The sequence below is a fragment of the Orycteropus afer genome, unplaced genomic scaffold, assembly GCF_000298275.1.
Source record: "Orycteropus afer afer isolate SDZICR_OR568_19922 unplaced genomic scaffold, OryAfe1.0 scaffold00086, whole genome shotgun sequence".
Classification (NCBI taxonomy): Eukaryota; Metazoa; Chordata; class Mammalia; order Tubulidentata; family Orycteropodidae; genus Orycteropus; species Orycteropus afer.
Window position 1 is genome coordinate 7,699,188 of NW_006921673.1, and position 19,712 is coordinate 7,718,899.

Here is a 19,712-nt window from a genome sequence, read left to right on the forward strand (position 1 = left end):
TCTTTTCCATATGAGTAAGGCTGGGTTTACTCAGATGTTGCAACTCTCTCCCAGTCCTATTTTGAGAGCCTTTTAGCCTAAACGGACCATTCCTAAAGGTGCGTGGTAATGTACCAAACAGTGTTTCGTTACTATTCATAAGGTTTTCCGTGGTCAATTCTTTCAGAAGTGGACAGCCTCTTCCTTCTTCCTAGGCTGTCTCAGTCTATAAGCTGGGCTGTAGTTTCTCTACTATTCATAAGGTTTTCCCTGGCCAATTATTTGAAAAGTGGATGGCCTCTTCTTTCTTCCTAGTTTGTCTCAGTCTACAAGCTGTGCTAAAACCTGTGCACCATGTGCACCCCGCTGGGTTTGAAACAACGGTGGCACAGCCTCAAGACTCACAGTAATACATCACCACAGTAGACAGACCAATAGACAAGTCTTTCTCCCTTAGCTGTTCAAAAATTCTCCAATCTTCCCTTACCTGGGTCCCTGCCGCTGCCTCCTCACTCTGTCCCAATCCCCCTGGCCTTTTTCTCTTGTTTCTCCCGCTTTCCTGTCTTGGTGCTTGTGGGGCCTGGGCTCCCTCCCCTCACCTGGATCCCTGACACTGACTCCAATATTAGATAATAATAAAAATGAGAACAGTTAATTTAATAATGAACCAGCATCATAATTTACTGAAACCTTTATGAATAAAGAGGGTGGGCTGAACCTGACTGGAAATAGCTGTAAAAGGAATGTAAAATATACTCAGCAGTTTGCAACATGGGGAAGGTTTTTTTCTTCATATATATGATTTGGAGTATATAGAGGTGAATTTGATTTCAAAGGCCACCAACAAAAATGGTGAATTATTTGGCTGTAATGAGGTGTGAACACGTGAGCTGGAGGTAGAAGGAAATATTTACAATTTAAAAGCTGACCTACAGAGAGGGAAAGGAGTTCCACTGGTGTAGTGGATAAGGCGTCTGGCTGATAACCAGAGGGACAGCAGTTCAAACCCATCAGCTGCTCTGTAGGAAGAAAATGATGCAATCTGCTTCTGTAAAGATTTATAGCCTTAGAAACCCAAATGGGGTTGCTATGAGTCAGAACTGACTTGATGGCAGTGTTTTTTTGGTTTGTTTTTGTTTTTTGCCCCCTCCCCCGCTTTTCAGAGAGAAGGTACTGTATGACTTGTTTTGTTTTAAAGGAGACTATACTAAGAGTAAGGTGCTCCGGTGGCATAGTGCCTAAGGCATTTAACTGCTCACCAAAAGATTGGTGGTTTGAACCCACCAGCTACTCTGTGGGAAAAGATGAAGGAGTCTGCTTCTGCAAAGATTTACAGTCTTAGAAACCCTATGGGGCACCTCTACTCTGTCCTACAGCATCACTGTGAGTTTTAATTTATTCATTCAATGGCAGTGGGTTTGTTTTTTGGTTGTTGGGTTTCGTTTTTGTTTCAGTATTGTGGTGTTTTTATTTTGGGTTTATTTTGTTTTTCCATCTTGTACTGGCATAATAAGAGCTACAAAGGAATCAGGACTGGGGAAACCTGGGGTCAACTTACAGTGAACTTAAACTCCAAAACAGAAACTATTCTTCCCAACAGAAAACATTCCTTCAGCAATTCATAAACATAAATGTGCACTCCAAATACCTCATTTGCCAAATACTTATTAATGTCTAATATGTTCCTGACACTCTACCAGACAGTATAGAAGGTACAAACAATAAAATATGGTCCCTACTTAAAAAAAAAAAAAAAAGCCATATCTTCTAGTTAGACAAAATTTAGAGATAATTACATTGTAAACATTAGAATCAACTGAGAGTAAATTAAGTAGAAATCGCTACATAGAACAGTTCAGAGAACAGAGAATAGGGAATAAAGCCAGCTCACATGGTGGGAGAACTTGAAATGTCTTGGTTTGGTCTGAATAGATCAGGCTGCAGAGAGAAGGCATTCATCATGGAAAGGACAGAGAAGTAGCAATTTACATGGCATGTATTAGGGTGAATCGGAGACCGGTTTGGTTGTCAATGAAGTTTTCTTAGGAGAAGCAGTAAGAAATAAGATTGGCCATTAAAGGTTGTTTGGTAAACAAAAATAATATTCCTTCAAAGACATCTATATCCTAATCCCTAGAATCTCTGCCTTACATGGCAAAGGGCAGATGTGATTAAATTTTACATTATAAATTTTAAGATGGGAAGATTATCCTGAAGTATCCATGTGTCCCAGTGTCATAACAAGGGCCCTTATAAGACAGAGGCCATAGTGTCAAAGTTGGAGATGGGACTTATGACAACAGAGGTTGGATTCATGTCATTACTGGCTTTGAAGATGGAAGGTTGTCACAGGCCAAGGAATATAAACAGCCTCTATAATCTGGAAAAGGCAAGGAAACGGATTCTCCCCTAGAGCCTTCAGAGGAATTTAGTCCTGCTGACCCATGGTAGCACAGTGCCTAAGGGATTTGACTGCTAACCAGAAGATTGGTAGTTCAAACCCACTATCTACTCCATGGAAAGAAGATGTGGCAATCTACTTCCATGAAGATTTGCTACTTTGGAAACCCAATGGGGATCACTCTGAGTCAGAATTGACTCAATGGCAGTGGGTTTGGTTGTTTTGTTTTGTTTTTTAATTTCTTTGGACCCATTTTAGATATCTATCTCCAGAACTGTAAGATAATAAATATGTGTTGTTTCAAGCTTGAGTTTGTGATCACTGTTTACAGACACTGAGTTTGTGATCACTGTTTTACAGAAACCATAAGAAATTAAAGGAGCTCTGGTGGCATAGTGCCTAAGGCATTTGACTGCCCGCCTCAAGGCTGGCGGTTCAAACCCACCAGCCACTCCTCAGAGGAAGGTTGGGCAATCTACTTCCATAGTGATACCATCTCAGAAACCCAAGGAAGGGGTCAACTGTGAGTCAGAACCAACTCCACGGTAGTGAGTGTGGTTTTGGTTTTTATATGAAATTAATAGTTTAAGACTATTAGCCTTGAAAGTCAATGTATATGATGTGCTACACAATATAAACCCACTTTAATGTATTTCAGCAAGAAAAGGTGCTTTAGGGAAAACTGATCTATAGCAGAGAAGAGATAATATGACAAGGATCAGAAACTGTTATAGCAGTGCTAACATAAAATAGTATGCTTCTGGACTGGAATGGTAGAAGTAGGAAATGAAAAATTAAATGGTGCTTATTATAGAAATCTGGAAGAATGAAATCAACAGGATTTACTGACATTCTACACATGGAAGGTAAGAGAAACATAGAAAAGATCTCCAAGGTTTGAAACCTGAAGACCCACAATGACACAGCTACATGCAGGGTTCAAGGTGCCATAAGCTAGAGACCATTCCCAAAACTGCTGCTTATATACAGGAAGCAGACCACATACCCAAAGGCAGCTACTCAGCTGCTCACAGTAGATTCCACCATGGAGTTGATTACCAGTCTCATCAAGGGCAATACTACATCCAGCTGCCCAGCCACTCAACCAGGCCTAGCCAAGTTGACACAAAAACATAACCACCACAATTCCACCCCTTGTCAACTTGGCACCTGTACAGATCTTCAATGGGTGGTATCTGTACAGGTCTCCCCCACTGGGTGACTCCAGTCCCCTCGTTCCTGAGTGGTGACCTCACTCCCTTGGCCTGGCAGGCCCTGTTCCTCTCCCTCTTGGGCATGGCAGCCCCATCCCCTCACTCTTGGGCAGCGGCTATAGTTCCATCCCACTGTGAGTGTGGGGCTGCTCTGCTTCCCATTTCCTTGGTCTCTCCGCTTCTGCCGATTAATGCCCGAGGGCAACACACTCCACTGGAAAACTTCCTGCCCAAAAGGCATTTGGCTTTCTTGCTCCATGGGCCACCAACCTGCTACTCCATTTCGTGCCAGTCTCTTCTACCAATTAATTCCTGAAGGCAACCCACTCCACCAGGAAGCCGCCTACCCAATGGCACCCAGCTTTTTCCTTCGTGGGCTGGTAAGCCTGTTGCTGTTTAATGCCGGTCTCTGGGCTCTGCTACTGCCATCTCTCATGCTGGTCTCTTGACTCTGCTCCTGCTGTCTCCCATGCCATATGCCAGGGTCTCTCTTGCAGGGTCTCAGGTCAAGGGCCCACTCCACTCCTGTTTCCACATTTTAGGTATATGTCAGAGCAGCACCCCACTCTCTCAGTACCAAATTCTGTTCTGGTTACCTAGTGCCACTCTGACAGAAATATACCACAAATGGGATGGCCTTAACAAACAGGAGTTTATTCTCTCACAGTTTGGAGGCTTTAAGTCCAAGTTCAAAGTGCCAGGCTGTAGGGGCTGGGTGAAAGCCCCTCAGCCTTGGGCTTCAGCTCTGCCTCCAGCTCCCAGCCCACTGAAGCTAGAGGCGTTTCTTCACTCAGACACCTGCTGGCTGCTGAGGCTGCCAAGCCTAAGGTTGACAAGCAACAAGGCACAGTCCAGATATTACCAAACCACATGGCAGGCCATTAATTCAAGTCCATTGTAAGTCCCATGGTCAGCAGAGCATGGCAGGCTGCTGAACAACAGCATGGCTATATGCAGGGTTCAAGCATGCCATAAGCTAGAGACCATTCCCAAAGCTGCTGCTTATATATGGGAAGCAGACAACATACCCAAAGGCAGCTACTCAGCTTTGTATTTTAATGCCAACAATTACAAAAGTTTGGGAGATGTAATAATCATCAAGGACTTACTTCAGACAACCAGGTAAACAGTTAAGATAGGTAACAGTTTTAGTTCCCAGCACAAAATTAGCTTGACAATCAGCAAGGAGGCATTTTTGTATCTGTGGCACATGGACAGGAGCTGTGTGTCTTTTATTCTAAAAGTGCAAGTGCTTGCCAACATAGGGACATTTGGCACTTTTAGCGAATGAGAAATACAATGCTAAATATAAGAAAAACCAGGATACCGGTAACACAGCAAACTGGATACACCACAGAAAATGTTTAGAATTCCAAGAAAATTAAATGAGACTATATTTAACTGCATTTAAATGGGAAATATTTATGTAAAAATAAAACATCCAAAATAAGTCAGAAAATTCAAATATGGAAATTGAAGGCATCAAAATTATAATAAAGGATAAAGTTGCAATATGCGGCAGCAGCAATCAGTGAAGCTTGTGCACTCTGAAGAAATTATTTATCTATCTCAATCCCTGTTAACACATAATGTTATAGTGAAGGCTACAAATTTATGGTTTCCTTTTACACCATACCATGACTTGTAACTTAATTGCTTTTTATAGTTACCTATTGCTCCCAAATCAATTACAGTGAGGCAAGAAAAGGAAACTTCTAATAACCACTTACACTCTACCATATATAAGATTAAACACTGTATCCCAAATGAAAAACTGCTCCACAAGTGCATTTTTATCTATGTCCCTGTAAAGACATCTCAAATCTTTTAACAAAGCTGCTAAAAAAATTTGCAAAATTGAGAGGTCTGAAAATCTTGTCAATCTGGTAGGCCTGATTACACAATCAAAAAAATAACTAAAACTATTAACAGAATTGCAGAAATTGAGAGAAAGGTAAATCCTAAAATAGCTATGATTTTTTTCTTTTGCTCTTGAATGTTGAAGAACTGCCTATAATTGCTGAAGAGCAGGTCCTCCTCTGCAGAAGAAAATAAATCATATTAGAGAAGTGTACAGGATGAACAGCTGACCCACTACTCTTAAGAAGCACCAGCAAGCAACCTCTTGCTCAGGGTGGGCCTAATTGGCAGTCACCCAGCTGTGCCTCACATGGAGTTGGTCCCTGAGTAGCTGGAGAAAACAGCTGGGCTGTGTCGGGGTCATGGAGTGCTGGGTGCTGACCTGGGAAGTTAGGAAGAAGGTTTTCACGTGACAGGCTGCCAAGTCTAGACCTTGGTCACTAGAGGCCAGATGGGGTGGAGTTCTGGCATGAATCTCACTGCAGGGACTTGATTTCAAGTTTTCTGGAGAAATGACTCTAGAATCTGTTTCTTCCCAAAACAAACCAACCACGGATTTCATGAGAAAGAAGTGAGACTCAGACCCTAGGACTGTTTCTCTTTGAGGTCCTAGGTTTATGCTCTTGTTTTCCAGGCTTTAGCATGGTGACAGCACCTGGGGTGGAGGTGGGGGAAGATCTACACTAACCTGTATTGTTTCTTTTGGAAGTAAATCCTAAGAAAATTTTATTAAAGAAGTAGATACAAATTATCCCCTGCTTGTCCAATGAAAAACTGCACAGGTAACTTAGGAATCCCTTTAAAAAAAAAAAAAAAGTTTACTCAATTCTCCATTCTCCTGATTAAAAAATGTAAAAAGTTAATGGAAAAAAAAATGTTAAAGAACATTTAATACAGACTAAACTCACTGTCAAATCACTTAAGCATTGAAATTTCTCCCCAAATTTAAGAAAACCTAAATTAATATATTCTAATCAAATTAGAAGAATAGTCTCTATCTTTCTTAACCTACTGTTAAGGATTGACTTGTGTCCCCTAAAAATATGTGTTGTAAATACTAACCTTATCTCTGGTGGTGTAGTACCTGAGGCATTTGACTGCTAACCAGAAAGCTCGCGGTTCAAACCCAGCAGCCACTCCTCAGAAGGAAGACTGGGCAATCTACTTCCTCAGCGATACTGTTTCAAAACCCAAGGAGGGGTCACTATGTGTCAGATCGGACTCCAGGGCAGTGAGTTTGGTTTTGGTTTATGTCTGTAGTTATAATCCCCTTTGGGAATGGGTTGTCTTTGTTTTATTAATGAGACAGGATTAGTGTAGGATGTGTTTCAAGTCAATTCCTTTTGAGATATGTTGTTGTTGTTGTTATATGCCATTGAGTCAGACCTGACTCCTAGTGACCCCTCCTTGGGTTTCTGAGGCAGTATCACTACAGAAGTAGATTGCCTCATCTTCCTTCTGAGGAGTGGCTGGTGGGTTTGAACTGCCAGCCTTCTGGTTAGCAGTCAAGTGCCTTAGGCACTACGCTACCAGAGCTCCCTTTGAGATATAAAAGACATTAAATAAGAAAACAAGAGAAGCAGAGATGGAGGAAAAGAAATGCCAAGCCACACGAAGATCACCCAGGAGCAGAAGCTCAGAAGAGACAAGGACCTTCCTTCAGTGTCTGCAGAGAGATAAAGCCTTCCCCTAGAGCCTGTATTCTGAATTCAGATTTCTAGCCTCCTCTGGTGGCATAGTACCTAAGGCATTTGACTGCTAACCAGAAGGCTGGCAGTTCAAACCCACCAGTCACTCCTCTCACGGAAGGTTGGGCAATCTACTTCCGTAGTGATATCGCCTCAGAAACCCAAGGAGGGGTTGCTATGAGTTGGATCTGACTCAATGGCAGTGAGTTTGGTTTTGGAAACTGTAAAAACATAAATTTCTGTTTATTAAAGACATCCACTTGTGGTATTTCTGTTACAGCAGCACTAGAGAACTAAGATAGCTAACTCAACATATTTAGTATCTGGGTCATTTCATGAGGTAGTTCTAGTTATTAAGATAATTTCAACACCTCAATAATAATTTATATTCTGAAAAATAATAAATTATGGTGGAAAATAAAAATACATTTATTCTTTTCATTACTGACCATTTCTTCTGAAATATTCAGCTTTTCGTTTTGTATTCTTGTTACTTTTAACTAAGACTATTAATTAAAATGACCCTAAAAAATCAAATCAAACTTACTGCCATAGATTTGGTCCTGACTCACAGCAACCCTGCCTTGGGTTTCAGAGGTGGTATCTCTACTGAAGTAGATAAGTGGTCCTTTACAATCCAAAAGGAGGTGAAGAGTCTTCTTTATATGTTTTTCCCAAACAGTCCTTGAACATACACATACATGTATGTTATCTTTCCCATGTATATCAGTTGAGTTTTATTAATTTCTTCTTGTACATTGATCATTCACTTTTTTTTTTTTCCTAAACACTAAATATATTTCATAGATAAAACAATAGGACCTGGGTCTTATTCTTTCTGAATCTACAACACCCCACACGATAAACAGCTGCAGCCTCACGTCTGACATATGTAAAAGTTCTCAACAAAAAACCTACCTAACCAGAAAGTGTATCTTTAAGAGACAAATTTAAAAACACAGAATTCATTTTTTGATAAAAGAAACTATATTGATCAAAACAATGACAGAAGACAACAGAAAGTACTTGATGTTTTATCAGCTGTCACATATAGAAAAAGGGATTAAAAAAAGTTACCTTTTTGTGCAAGGCATGGAATTCGCTGTACCTCTTTTCAACAAAATGTTTTCTTCCATTCATTAGCACTTCTATCTTAAACACCTAAGGAAAAAATTAAAAAGATTAATTCCACCAGTTAAAACCCTCAATTGTCTGATGTGGTAAGTTTGTGACCATGATATATTTCATCCCTTTAATTACAGTAGCTGATCCCCAAAACCCAGAAGGCTCAAGAGACTACAGCCCAACAGGCCTGATTAATGAGCACTCCAACCAAATACTCACTAACAAACTATAGTATTTTCAGCAAACATGTCTAAGAGCAATGGAAACTTAAACACATTAAAATGTTCCTTAATTTTTCCATCAAAGAATATTCTTCACTTAAAATTAGTTCTTCATCTAATGAATAAGATGGCACTAAAATAAAAATGTGACGTGAGAGGCACACTCTGGTAAAAATCTCAGGCATGTGGGCATCCCCTTATGGTAGTATTTCAATGACAGAAGTACTGTGTCATCTATACGACAATCATGCAAACATTTTAGGTTAATTTCTTCCTAACCTGCATATTCATCTCTAGTCTCAGCTGGGCTTATTCTGCTGTTTGCAAAACAGAGGATATGTAGTAACGGTTCATTTTCCCTGCATGAGACGACTGACAGCTTTTGCTCCTACCTCCAGAAGGTTGAAAGGCCAGATGAAAAGGCTCTCTAGGTGCACTAATTAGTAGGCACTAACAAGACATTTTCTTGATTCTTAGGTCAGTGGGTCAAGACTGGGAACAAGGGATGAGAAATATTGTGAAATGCTCATGAAAATACAATGTTAAGGTGAGATGGGAGTGGGGGCTTGGCAGGAACTAAGAAGATATCCTGTTATTTCCAAGACTTCACATTTGACTCCTGTTTTGCTGAGTAAGAGTTTGTAAAACATCTAGATGAAGGAACCCTGATTTCCTGGTTCTATTTCTCTTCTGAATAAAAACGAAAGTTGAGGTCATATGATACTAAAGAATGCTGAAAGCATGCTTACTTTAATCCTAAAATTAACAACTACTTAATTTTAGCATATGAATCACCCAGTTACATGCTTTCGTTTAAAATAGATCCCTACGGCTCTATATTTCTACCTTATATGCAAATATAACTACTTTAGAAAGCCATAAACAATGTCATCAAATAGAAAATATGTCTGCATTTCCATGCTTTTTCAAATCAGAAACAAAATGTTCTGTTGCCATGACTTAAGAAGACACCTGCTTCCATTATATAAACCCATTGCCATAAAGCTGATTCTAATTAGAAGTAGTATTTTTTCCAATTTAATAAATATTCATAACATTTGGTTCTTTAAAAAAAATCTGCCTAAATAAATCTTTTTCCTTGGTAAATTAATAAAACTATTTTTCTTCTAAAAACTTAGGCATATGTTTCAAACTCAGATATATGTATATTATTTTTTAGAAAAAAATAATATGTTTATTAATTCACCAAGGGAGATTCTTCTTCTTCTTTAAAGCCAGAAATAGAATCAGGAAAACACCCCAAAAAACACAAACAAGAAAAGCACAGCTTCAACTTGAAGGCTGGGTTAATAGGATACACAGTTCCCTTTTTAGTGGCAAGTCCCAGATTTCAATCAGGACAATGTGGTGCCAGTGAAAGGAGCTACCATCTGCTAAGCTATATGAAATAAATGAAACTGTGGTCTGTCCAGTTACTTAAGGGTTCCTCACAAAAACCACCATCTTAATTGGCATGTTAGCTGCTGAATCCATAGAAAAGGGAGAAAGGTTCAACCTACTGGGTCACCCCTCAAAGTGCCCCCTCTTGAAGACCATGGATAAGATACACTATACAGCAGCTGCCTCATGGAGTGTCACCCTTTCTACCAACCTTACAATTCCATCATCAAGTTCCATAGTGACTTTTCACAAGCACTAAATAAGCACTAAATTCATTGGGAGGGACAAGACACACACACACACACAATCAAGATTCTCTTGATTTAACTAAGGAAAGATTGAGATACATTTTACTTGTGGTATTTTTTATTATGTTGCTACGTAAAAATAAACAATATACTAATATTACGATTTTTTTTTCCGTCTAAATTCTAGGAAAACATCTTAAAAGGAAGAAAGTTGTAAATCAGGATTTCCATGGCAAAGTGAAGCGAGCAAGAAATGAATCAATTTAACCTATCCAATTTTCCAGAATGCCATACCAGCATACCAGGATTTTTACTTTTAAGTCCTTTAGCTTGATTTCCTGACACACTGTTCTGCTGTCTGAAATACTTTTTCCCTGCCTTGCTCTCCTGGCGAACTCATAATTATCCACCTCATAGGGTGAAGGCATGATAAGGACAATGTTTGGAAGCAGTCAGCACAGTCTCTGGTACTTATTTATTTATTTAACAAATACTTAATAAGGGCCAACAATGAACCCAGAATTTGCTCTAGACTCCAGGCACTTAGTAGCAAACAAAACAGTAAAAAATCAGTCTTCCTGAAGCTTATATCCTATCTAATAAGGAGACAGTCTACAGTATACAAATAAATAGCATGCTATCAGGAAATAGTAAGTGCTCTGAAGAATAGCACAGCAGGGTAAAAAAACAGCTTGACAAAGATGCTGCTTTAGACAGTGTAGTCAGAGAAGGCCTCCAAGCAGGGGACCAGCAAGGCAGTGAGAGGTATATACTCTGCAGGAAAACCCCAGGAAACAGATATCAAAGACCAAAAGTGGCTGTCTCTGGGATTTCAGACTGGGCGAGGGTTGTTGTTGTTGTTGTTGTTATCTGCCATAGAGTCGGACCTGACTCATAGCGACCCCTCCTTGGGTTTCCGAGGCAGTATCATTATGGAAGTAGATTGCCACATTTTCCTTCCAAGTATTATTTGTTTTCACTTGTCAAAAAAAACACATTCAATTTTTTTAAAAAATGCTACTTTAAAGGGAAGATTCAGATTCTTGAATGTGATTTTTATTACATGTTAGATTAAATTTTTCCCTTATGATTACAGCTCCTAAATTGTACCGGAAATCAATGATAAAACATGTCAACATTTGGGTTTACACCAATTTTTTTTTTTTTAGGAATGTACATAAACTTAATGAAAGGAAGTATTTAGCCCATATTCCAGGTTGAAACCGAGCCTATCTTCCAGAAGCTTATACCTTACAAAGTTATTCGCTTCCAAAACACATAATAATAAAAAAAAGAGCACAGTTTTTCCTGTAACTGGCTAAAAGTGACCAATAAATAACTCAAATGCCTGCCAAGCATGGATAGGAATTCTACATTCAAATAAAGCTTTTAATCCACTGCTCTAAACAATTTAAGTCACTATACTAACATGTGGGAGCTCTGGTAGCATAGTGCCTAAGACACTTGACTGCTAACCAGAAGGCTGGCGGTTCAAACCCACCAGCCACTCCTCGGAAGGAAGGTTGGGCAATCCTACTTCCGTAGTGATACTGCCTCGGAAACCCAAGGAGGGGTCACTATGAGTCGGGGCCGACTCAACGGCAAATAACAACAACAACAACATACTAACATGTAAGGAGCTCTGGTGGTACAGTGGTTAAAGCATTTGGCTGCTAACTCAAAGGTTAGTGGTTCAAACCCACCACCACTCCATGGGAGAAAGATGAGGGAACTTGCTTCTGCAAAGATTTATAGTGCTGGGAACCCTATGGGCAGTTCTACTCTGTCCTACAGGGTTGCTATTAGTCAGAATCAACTCAATGGCAGTGGGATTAGGTTTTTTTAGTTTGGTACCACTACACAGAAAATCTGAAGTACATGCAGTCCCTGGGGTATGAACAAGATCCATTCCAAACTTTTAGAATTTTTAGGTCAGGTGGAACAGATGCATAGTTTTTATTTAGCCTTACTTTAGTACAAGAGCCTTTTCAATGATTTAAAAGCTACATGTACAGCATGGAAGGTGACTGTAATTAAGAATTTGTTGTGAGTAGGAACTAGTTCGAAGAGCTCTGGTGGCACAGTGCCTAAGGCACTTGACTACTAACTGGATGGTTGACAGTTCAAACCCACCAAACACTCTGTGCAAGGAAGACTATGCAATCTACTTTGATAAAGATTTACCACCTCCAAAACCCAAAGAGAGTCACCATGAGTCAGAACTGACTTCATGGCAGCTGAGTTTGGTTTTGGTTTTTTGGAGGGGCTAGTTCAGAGAAGCTGTGGTTAAAGCATTGGGCTGCAAACCAATAGGCCAGCAGTTCGAACCTACCAACTGCTCTATGGGAGAAAGAAGAGGTAGTCTATTTCCATAAAGATTTACAGCCTTGGAAACCCTATGGAAGCAGTTCTACTCTGTCCCACAGGGTCACTATGAGTTGGAACTGACTCAATAGCAGTGGGTTTTGGTTTAGGGGTTGGTTCAATCATTTCAAAGTGAGGGCAAATTCGGAGGCCAGAAGAACTAGATAGTGCCAAGTACCATGACCAACAGCTCTGATCAGCATCAAAATAGAAACTCCTGGGCAGAGATGGAAGGAAAAAAAAAAAAAAAAGAGGAACAAAATTCAAAAACATAAAAAAGACCCGAGTTACTGGTGGAATCCCTGAGAACGTGGCCCTTAGACACCCTTCCCAACTGGTACAGAACCTATTCCCAGGGATCAACTTCAGTACAATCAACGATATGAAACAAAAAGGACAGCATATGGCAGAAACCAAAGCTCAGAAAGCAAGAAAGGGCAAAAAAGAAGGATGAATGGAATCAGAGAACCCAGGGAGGAAGGGGGAAGAGTGCTGTTCCATTGAGGGGACTACAACCAATGTCACAAAACAAAATGTATGTAAATTGTTGAACAGAAAACTGAAAAAGAGAAAGGGAGGACAAAATTACATAATGTTAAAAGACAAGTAGGAGTTTTCTGTAAATCAGACATGTGTAACCAGGGGATTGCTTGAACACATAAAGGACAACAATCAATCTAAAATTTGGCTTTTATATGCATATTTAATCACTGTCTAATCAGAATAAACCAAAAATAAAACTCACTGCCATCAAGTTGGGGCCAACTCATAGCGACCCCTCCTTGGATTCCTGAGGCAGTACATTGCCCAACCTTCCTTCCGAGGAGTGGCTGGTGGGTTTGAACCGCCAGCCTTCTGGTTAGCAGTCAAGTGGCTTAGGCACTATGCTACCAGAGCTCCTAATCAGTTAAGATACCCCTCTCTGAGTTTGAAATCAACAAAGCATAGATTTCCTTTCAGTAGGAATAACCAATAAAAGTAAATTAAGAATGTTGCTATTCTACTATAAAAAGATAAATCTCTAGAAGAACCTTTTACTGAATGTCTCTGTGGGCCAGGCTCTCAGTAAGGTATTAATTCAGATGACACCTATTTTTTTTTTTATGAGGGAAAGGTAGTATGAATCCCTCTAATTATAAAAAGTTATCATATTGATTACTAAGTAAACTTACAGTTAAAAAAATGACTATAAATATTTAATTTATTCCTACTTCTATACTTAGATGATATTTCCTCTATTTTAAGATGCTACATTGATAATGTAATAGACATTATTAATTTAATAACATTATTTTCAGTTGTAGATAAACAACTAACATCTTTCTTCCCCACATTTTTGAAAGCATATCAATTCAGAAATTTAAAAATGTTATTAAGAAAAACACAGAATTGCTTCAAATAATTCTCTAAACAATTTTCCCTATTGAGTCACTTTATACCTTTTTCTCCTGGTTACTTTGTTGTGAGAACCTATTTCTTGATCCACCAACTCTCTGAAGTATCCTTTGTCTAACAATCATATAAAATGAAAAAATCTTCACTTTATTCACCTAATCCTCCCATTCATTCCCCATCTCTACTACCTATTTCATTATTATATTACACTGACAACATTTAAAGTATTTGTAATCTGTTAAAAAAAAAAAATTCTTTTATGTTTTACCATTTGATTCTAAAAAGTTAATACAATAATTAATATATGCAGTATAATTATATGTGTCTATTCTTTTCACTGTATAATCATGAAGCATGTGTAAAGCAGTAGGGAAGGAAATGTAGATAAATAAGTAAATCTGCACTGCTCAGTGGAGAATGTTTCAAGTACATGTCAACCACATTATTTTCTTATCATTCTATAAGCTACAACAAAGCATGTTACATTTAGTTTGCTTTCTATTTGGGATTTTACATTGTAAAGTTTGTTTGTGTTACTTGGAATTTCTAAGTACCTTTTTTTAAAAAAACAAAAAAAAACAAAACTCCCCATTCTCCCCTTTCCCCAGCCCCTGGTAACCACTAATCTTTTGTCCCAATGGATACCCCCCCTACATGTTTCATGTAAGTGAAATCATAAAATATTTGTCCTTATGTGTCTGGTTTATTTTACTTAGCATGTTGTCAAGGTTCATCCAAGGTACATGGTGGCATATATCAAAACTTTATAGCTGAGTGATGTTTCCTTGTGTGTACATAAGGAGCACTGGTGGTACAATGGTTAGTGTTTGGCTGTTAATGAAAAGACAGGTGGTTTGAACTCACCAGGTGCTCTGTGGCAGAAATGTGTGGCACTCTGCTTCTGTAAAGATTATGGCTTAGGAAACCCTATGGGGTAGTTCTACTCTGTCCAATGGGGTGATAGGGTCACTATGAGTAGGAATCGACTCAACAGCAATGTTTTCTTTTGTTTTTAATTTGAATATATTACATTTTGTTTATCCATTCATCTGCTGATGGACACTTGGGTTGTTTCTTCCTTTTGGCTTCTGTGAATAATGCTGTGATGAACCTTACTTTTGGGGCTGCAGGAAGTTGCTGGATTAAGAAAAGAGGTTAAAGTTACAATGCAAGCAATAGAAAAAGTTATAAAGTTATTCTTTAAAATGGTGATGAAATTAAAATATAGTGAAAATTGAGCATAGAGGAAAATACAGGAGTGGGGTCAGGTAAATTCATCTTCCAATACAAAGAGATATTGTCAAAGATTCAAACATTAAGAAAGGGAGATACTGTTACATTATTTAGAGTCATCATGCTTAAAATAAACAGTAACTGTTCAAGTAACTTCTGGTTCTGGGAGGTAGAAGATGACTTTTATTTTTCTTTTTACATGTGTATGTAGTGCTAGAATTTTTCTACCTATATGCACTACTTTCAGACATTCAAATAACTACATAATTCCTGCTAAATGTTTTTAATTTCTCTGGCTATAAACACAAGCTATTTCTTGACTTTATTGATATTTATAGAATTATAAGTTTTCAGTCTCATCTCTAGTACTGATTAATTTTAGCTGCAGCTCCTTGACTGATTAATTATTTTATTATGGAAAGTCTTCATTTTTCTTCTCTTAGGCTGGATCTCTATGACACAAAACCAATCAGTCAATTCAGTGTGAGGGAAAAAATGCACTCAAATACATCAGGTCATACATGTTTATTGGCTACATAGTTTCTCATTAGTTTCAGTATCATGTAACTTTGACTTAGATTTTTCTATAATTTGAGTAAATATACTGCTGGTTCTTAGCATACCTGAGTTGTGACAATAAGTCACATATTAAGCATTCTGGAAGATAGATGCTGTGAAAGCTTTATAATTCTCTTTAATGGCCTGGTTTGAAAGAATGAAAATACACAAATAAATTTTATCTCTGCTGCTTATTAACTGAGTGCTGGTGGCATAGTAGTTCAAGTGGTTGACGGTTAACTGAAAGGTCAGTAGTTGAAACACACCTGCCACTTCATGGAAGAAAGATACAGCAATCTGCTCCCATAAAGATTTACAGCCTTGGAAAACCTGTAGAGCACTTCTACTCTGTCCTATAGGGTTGTTATGAGCTGGAAACAGTGCGACGGCAAGGGGTTTGGGTTTGGTTTAATAACTAACTTAAGGAAAATCTCTAATGTCTTTGAGTCCTAACATCTTTGTTAATTAAATATGATTGATAAAACCATGTCTATTGAGGACTTCCGCTAAGAAGGAGGAATAGGCAGACAAGCGACACAGACCCTCTTCAACAAAGAAAAGAAAAACCAATTGACAGAGATACAGAAGATAATCCTGGAACCCTGAGCTTTGAAAGGAACTGTACAGAAGTAGATTAGGCACCAACTAGTGGAAAAACCTGAGTGAAAACAGTGATCTTACCAGTAGCAACCATTTTGGATTTAAAAGTGATAGCATTCTCATTTGGATTCCAGGGACCTAAGAACAGGCTCTGTTTGCCAGAGTTGGCAAGGACTTATGAGAGGCTGACAAAGGAAAGGAGACAGGTGGTGAGTGTATAAGTGCTTTCAACTAGTGAATAGAAGAGCACAGCATAGTACCTTGCCCATATAGATAACATACAAACAAAACAAATAAAATGAAAATTGTGCATAAGTCACTCCAACATACAATCACAAATTAAATATAAACACAAAAATGTCACAAAGCCTCAGAGACAACAGAGCATCACAGTCCACACAAAGTAGCAAGATAAAGCAGGAGCAACAAAGGACCAGGAAACAGACCCAAAACACATCCCTGAGGAACCTGCAGCATTGGAACTCCCTGATAAGGAATTCAAAAGAATTATATTTAGGGATCTTCAAAGTACTGAGAGACAGACCAAGGAAAACACAGACAAAACTCTAGATGAATTTTGGAAGAAAATACAAGAACAAAATGACAAAATAAATGAAAAATTAGAAATGATTCTAAATCTACAGACAGAAATCCAGAAGATTAATACTAAATTGTCAGAAATAGATAACACATTGAAAAGGCAAAGGAGTAGAACTGATGCAATGGAAGACAGAATTAATAAGATTGAAGACAAATACCTGAATACTTCTTTCGAAAGGGATCAATCAGAAAAAAGATCAAAACAAAATGAAGAAAGCTTAAGGTTCATGTGGGATACCATCAAAAGGAATAACCTACGTGTCATTGGAATTCCAGAACAGGAAGAAAAAAATGAAACCACTGAGAAAATTGTCCAAGATTTGTTGGAGCAGAACTTCGATGAAAGATGAGAATACATCTATTCAGGAAGTCCAACGAACCCCAAACAGGACAGACCATAAAAGAAAAGCACCAAGGCATATCATCATCAAACTCAAAGCCAAAGATAAAGAAAGAATCATGAGAGCAGCATGGGAAAAACAAAAAGTTACCTACAAGAGGCAACCAATAAGACTAAGCTCGGATTTCTCAACAGAAACCATGCAGGCAAGAAGACAGTGGGATGTTATACATAAAACACTGAAAGAGAAAAATTTCCAACCAAGAATTAAGTACCCAGAAAAACTGTCCCTCAAATATGATGGTGAAATTAGGACATTTCCAGATAAGCAGAAATTAAGGGAATTTGTTAAAACCTGACCAACCTTACAAGAGATGCTAAAGGAAGCCCTTTGGGCAGAGAAGCAACAACAGCCAATAACAACTGACCATTAACACATATGATGATATAACCCAGAAACCACCCTGCTATGGAAGTATCCAAAGTAAGGAAGCCTATGAGACTGTAAACAGGGAACCAGAGATACCAACAGACAAATGAGGACAACTACAAACCTAAAAGAGGGAAAAAAATCTGTGTCATAACAGAACTTCTAGATGGTAGAAAAGTCAAGACAACTACAAGATAGAACAGACTGTTCTAAACTTGGGAAGAAAACTAAAAATCACAGGGCAACTCAAAGAAAAATGATAAACTTTCACATCAAAATAAAAAAGAGGACCAGCATAAATATTCAGCAAATACTAAAACAATAGCAAGGAAGGAAGTGATAACACGATTCATAAACAAAATGAGCTCAGCATAGAAAAGTATATGGAACAAAGAAATTGACACAACGAAAAAGCACATGACAAAAATGACAGCAACAAATTCGTATATATCTGGCAAGGGACTTATGTCTAAGATTGATGGAAAACTCCAATGCCTCAACACCAAAGGAATTAACAATCCAATTGAAAAATGGGCAGAAGACATGAATAGACACTTCACCAAGGAGGATATTCAGGTGGTCAGCTAATATATGAAAAGATGCTCACAATCATTGGCCATCAGAGACATGCAAATCAAAACAACAATGAGATATATCGTCTCCCCCCAGCACTGATGGCAAGGTTCAATGAGACAGAAAATAACAAATGCTGGTGGAGATGTGGAGAGACTGGAACTCTCATACACTGCTTGTGTGACTGTGAAGTGACATAACCACTGGGGAAAGCAATATGGTGATTCCTTAGAAAGCTGGAACTGGAGATACCATTTGACCCAGCAATCCCATTACTAGCTATATATCCTAGAGAGGTGAGAGCCAGGATAGGAGCAGACACATGCACACTCATGTTCACCACAGCACTATTTACAATAGCAAAAAGATGAAAACAACCTACACGCCCATCAGCGGAAGAGTGGATGACCAAACTATGGTACATACACATACTGGAATGCTATGGAGCACTAAAGAATAATGTAGAGTCTGCAAAACACCTCATAATATGGATGAATTTAGAAGATATTATGCTGAGTGAAATAAGTAAATAACAGAACGATAAATATAGTATTAATTTACTGTTGTGGAGGGTCAAAGAAAAGTTTACATATGGAGGGAAACTTTCTTTGCTGGTTGCCAGAGGTGGGAGGGGAGGGGAAGAAACATGGCAAAAAAAAAAATAAGTAAATAAAAATGCATTGACCCATGTCATTTCACTTTTGTGCATTTCACTTTACATAAATTTTATTTCAATAAAATGCATTTTAAAAAAACCACATCTACTCTATTAGCTGTATTGGATAACAAATGTCTTAGTCCTTTTTTAAAATGTTTTGAAATAGGAGGAATAATTTTTGCTAATTATGAAGCTCTGGTAGCATAGTGGCTAAAGCACTTGACTGCTAACCAGAAGGCTGGAGGTTCAAACCCACCAGCCACTCCTCGGAAGGAAGGCTGGGCAATCCTACATCCGTAGTGATACTGCCTCGGAAACCCAAGGAGGGGTCACTATGAGTCGGGGCTGACTCAACAGCACATAACAACAACAACAACAACAATTATGAAGAAGCTGATGAAATCTTCAGAAGGATGCAGAGAATGTTTTTCACGATCATTTGGGGATAGACTTTCTCAGAAAAGATCTGTGGTTGTTAACAACTTTTCATATGGAGGAATAAAAGAATCCATCCTTCTTCTCTCAAACTGCTTGCTGTAAGATTGTGCCTTCTTACCATATGATCCTGTCTTCTATAGAAAAAAGGAACTCTTTCCCTCTGCTTCCAAAATCCTCAGAATCTGCCCCAACCTATCAACTTAATATTATTCTCCTTGGTTCTCTTAGAGTCCTATTTCATTACCTTTCTTTCTTTCAGTACAATGCAAACGCAATGCACTACCATGGAACTGGATCCAACTCATAGCACCTCTTCGGGTTTCCGAGGCGGTATCACTACAGAAGTAGATTGCCAAACCTTCCTTCCAGGGAGTGGCTGGTGAGTT

At 38.6% G+C, this 19,712-nt stretch overlaps 1 protein-coding gene across 1 annotated transcript in view; it reads right to left on the reverse strand.

Annotated features, from left to right (window-relative positions):
• SNX24 (sorting nexin 24) overlaps positions 1-19,712 on the reverse strand; it is a 286,637-nt gene that overhangs the window by 141,954 nt on the left and 124,971 nt on the right. Inside the window, exon 2 of the mRNA XM_007942232.1 lies at positions 8,220-8,303. Within this exon, the coding sequence (XP_007940423.1) occupies positions 8,220-8,303 (84 nt within the window). The remainder of the gene's footprint in view (positions 1-8,219; positions 8,304-19,712) is intronic.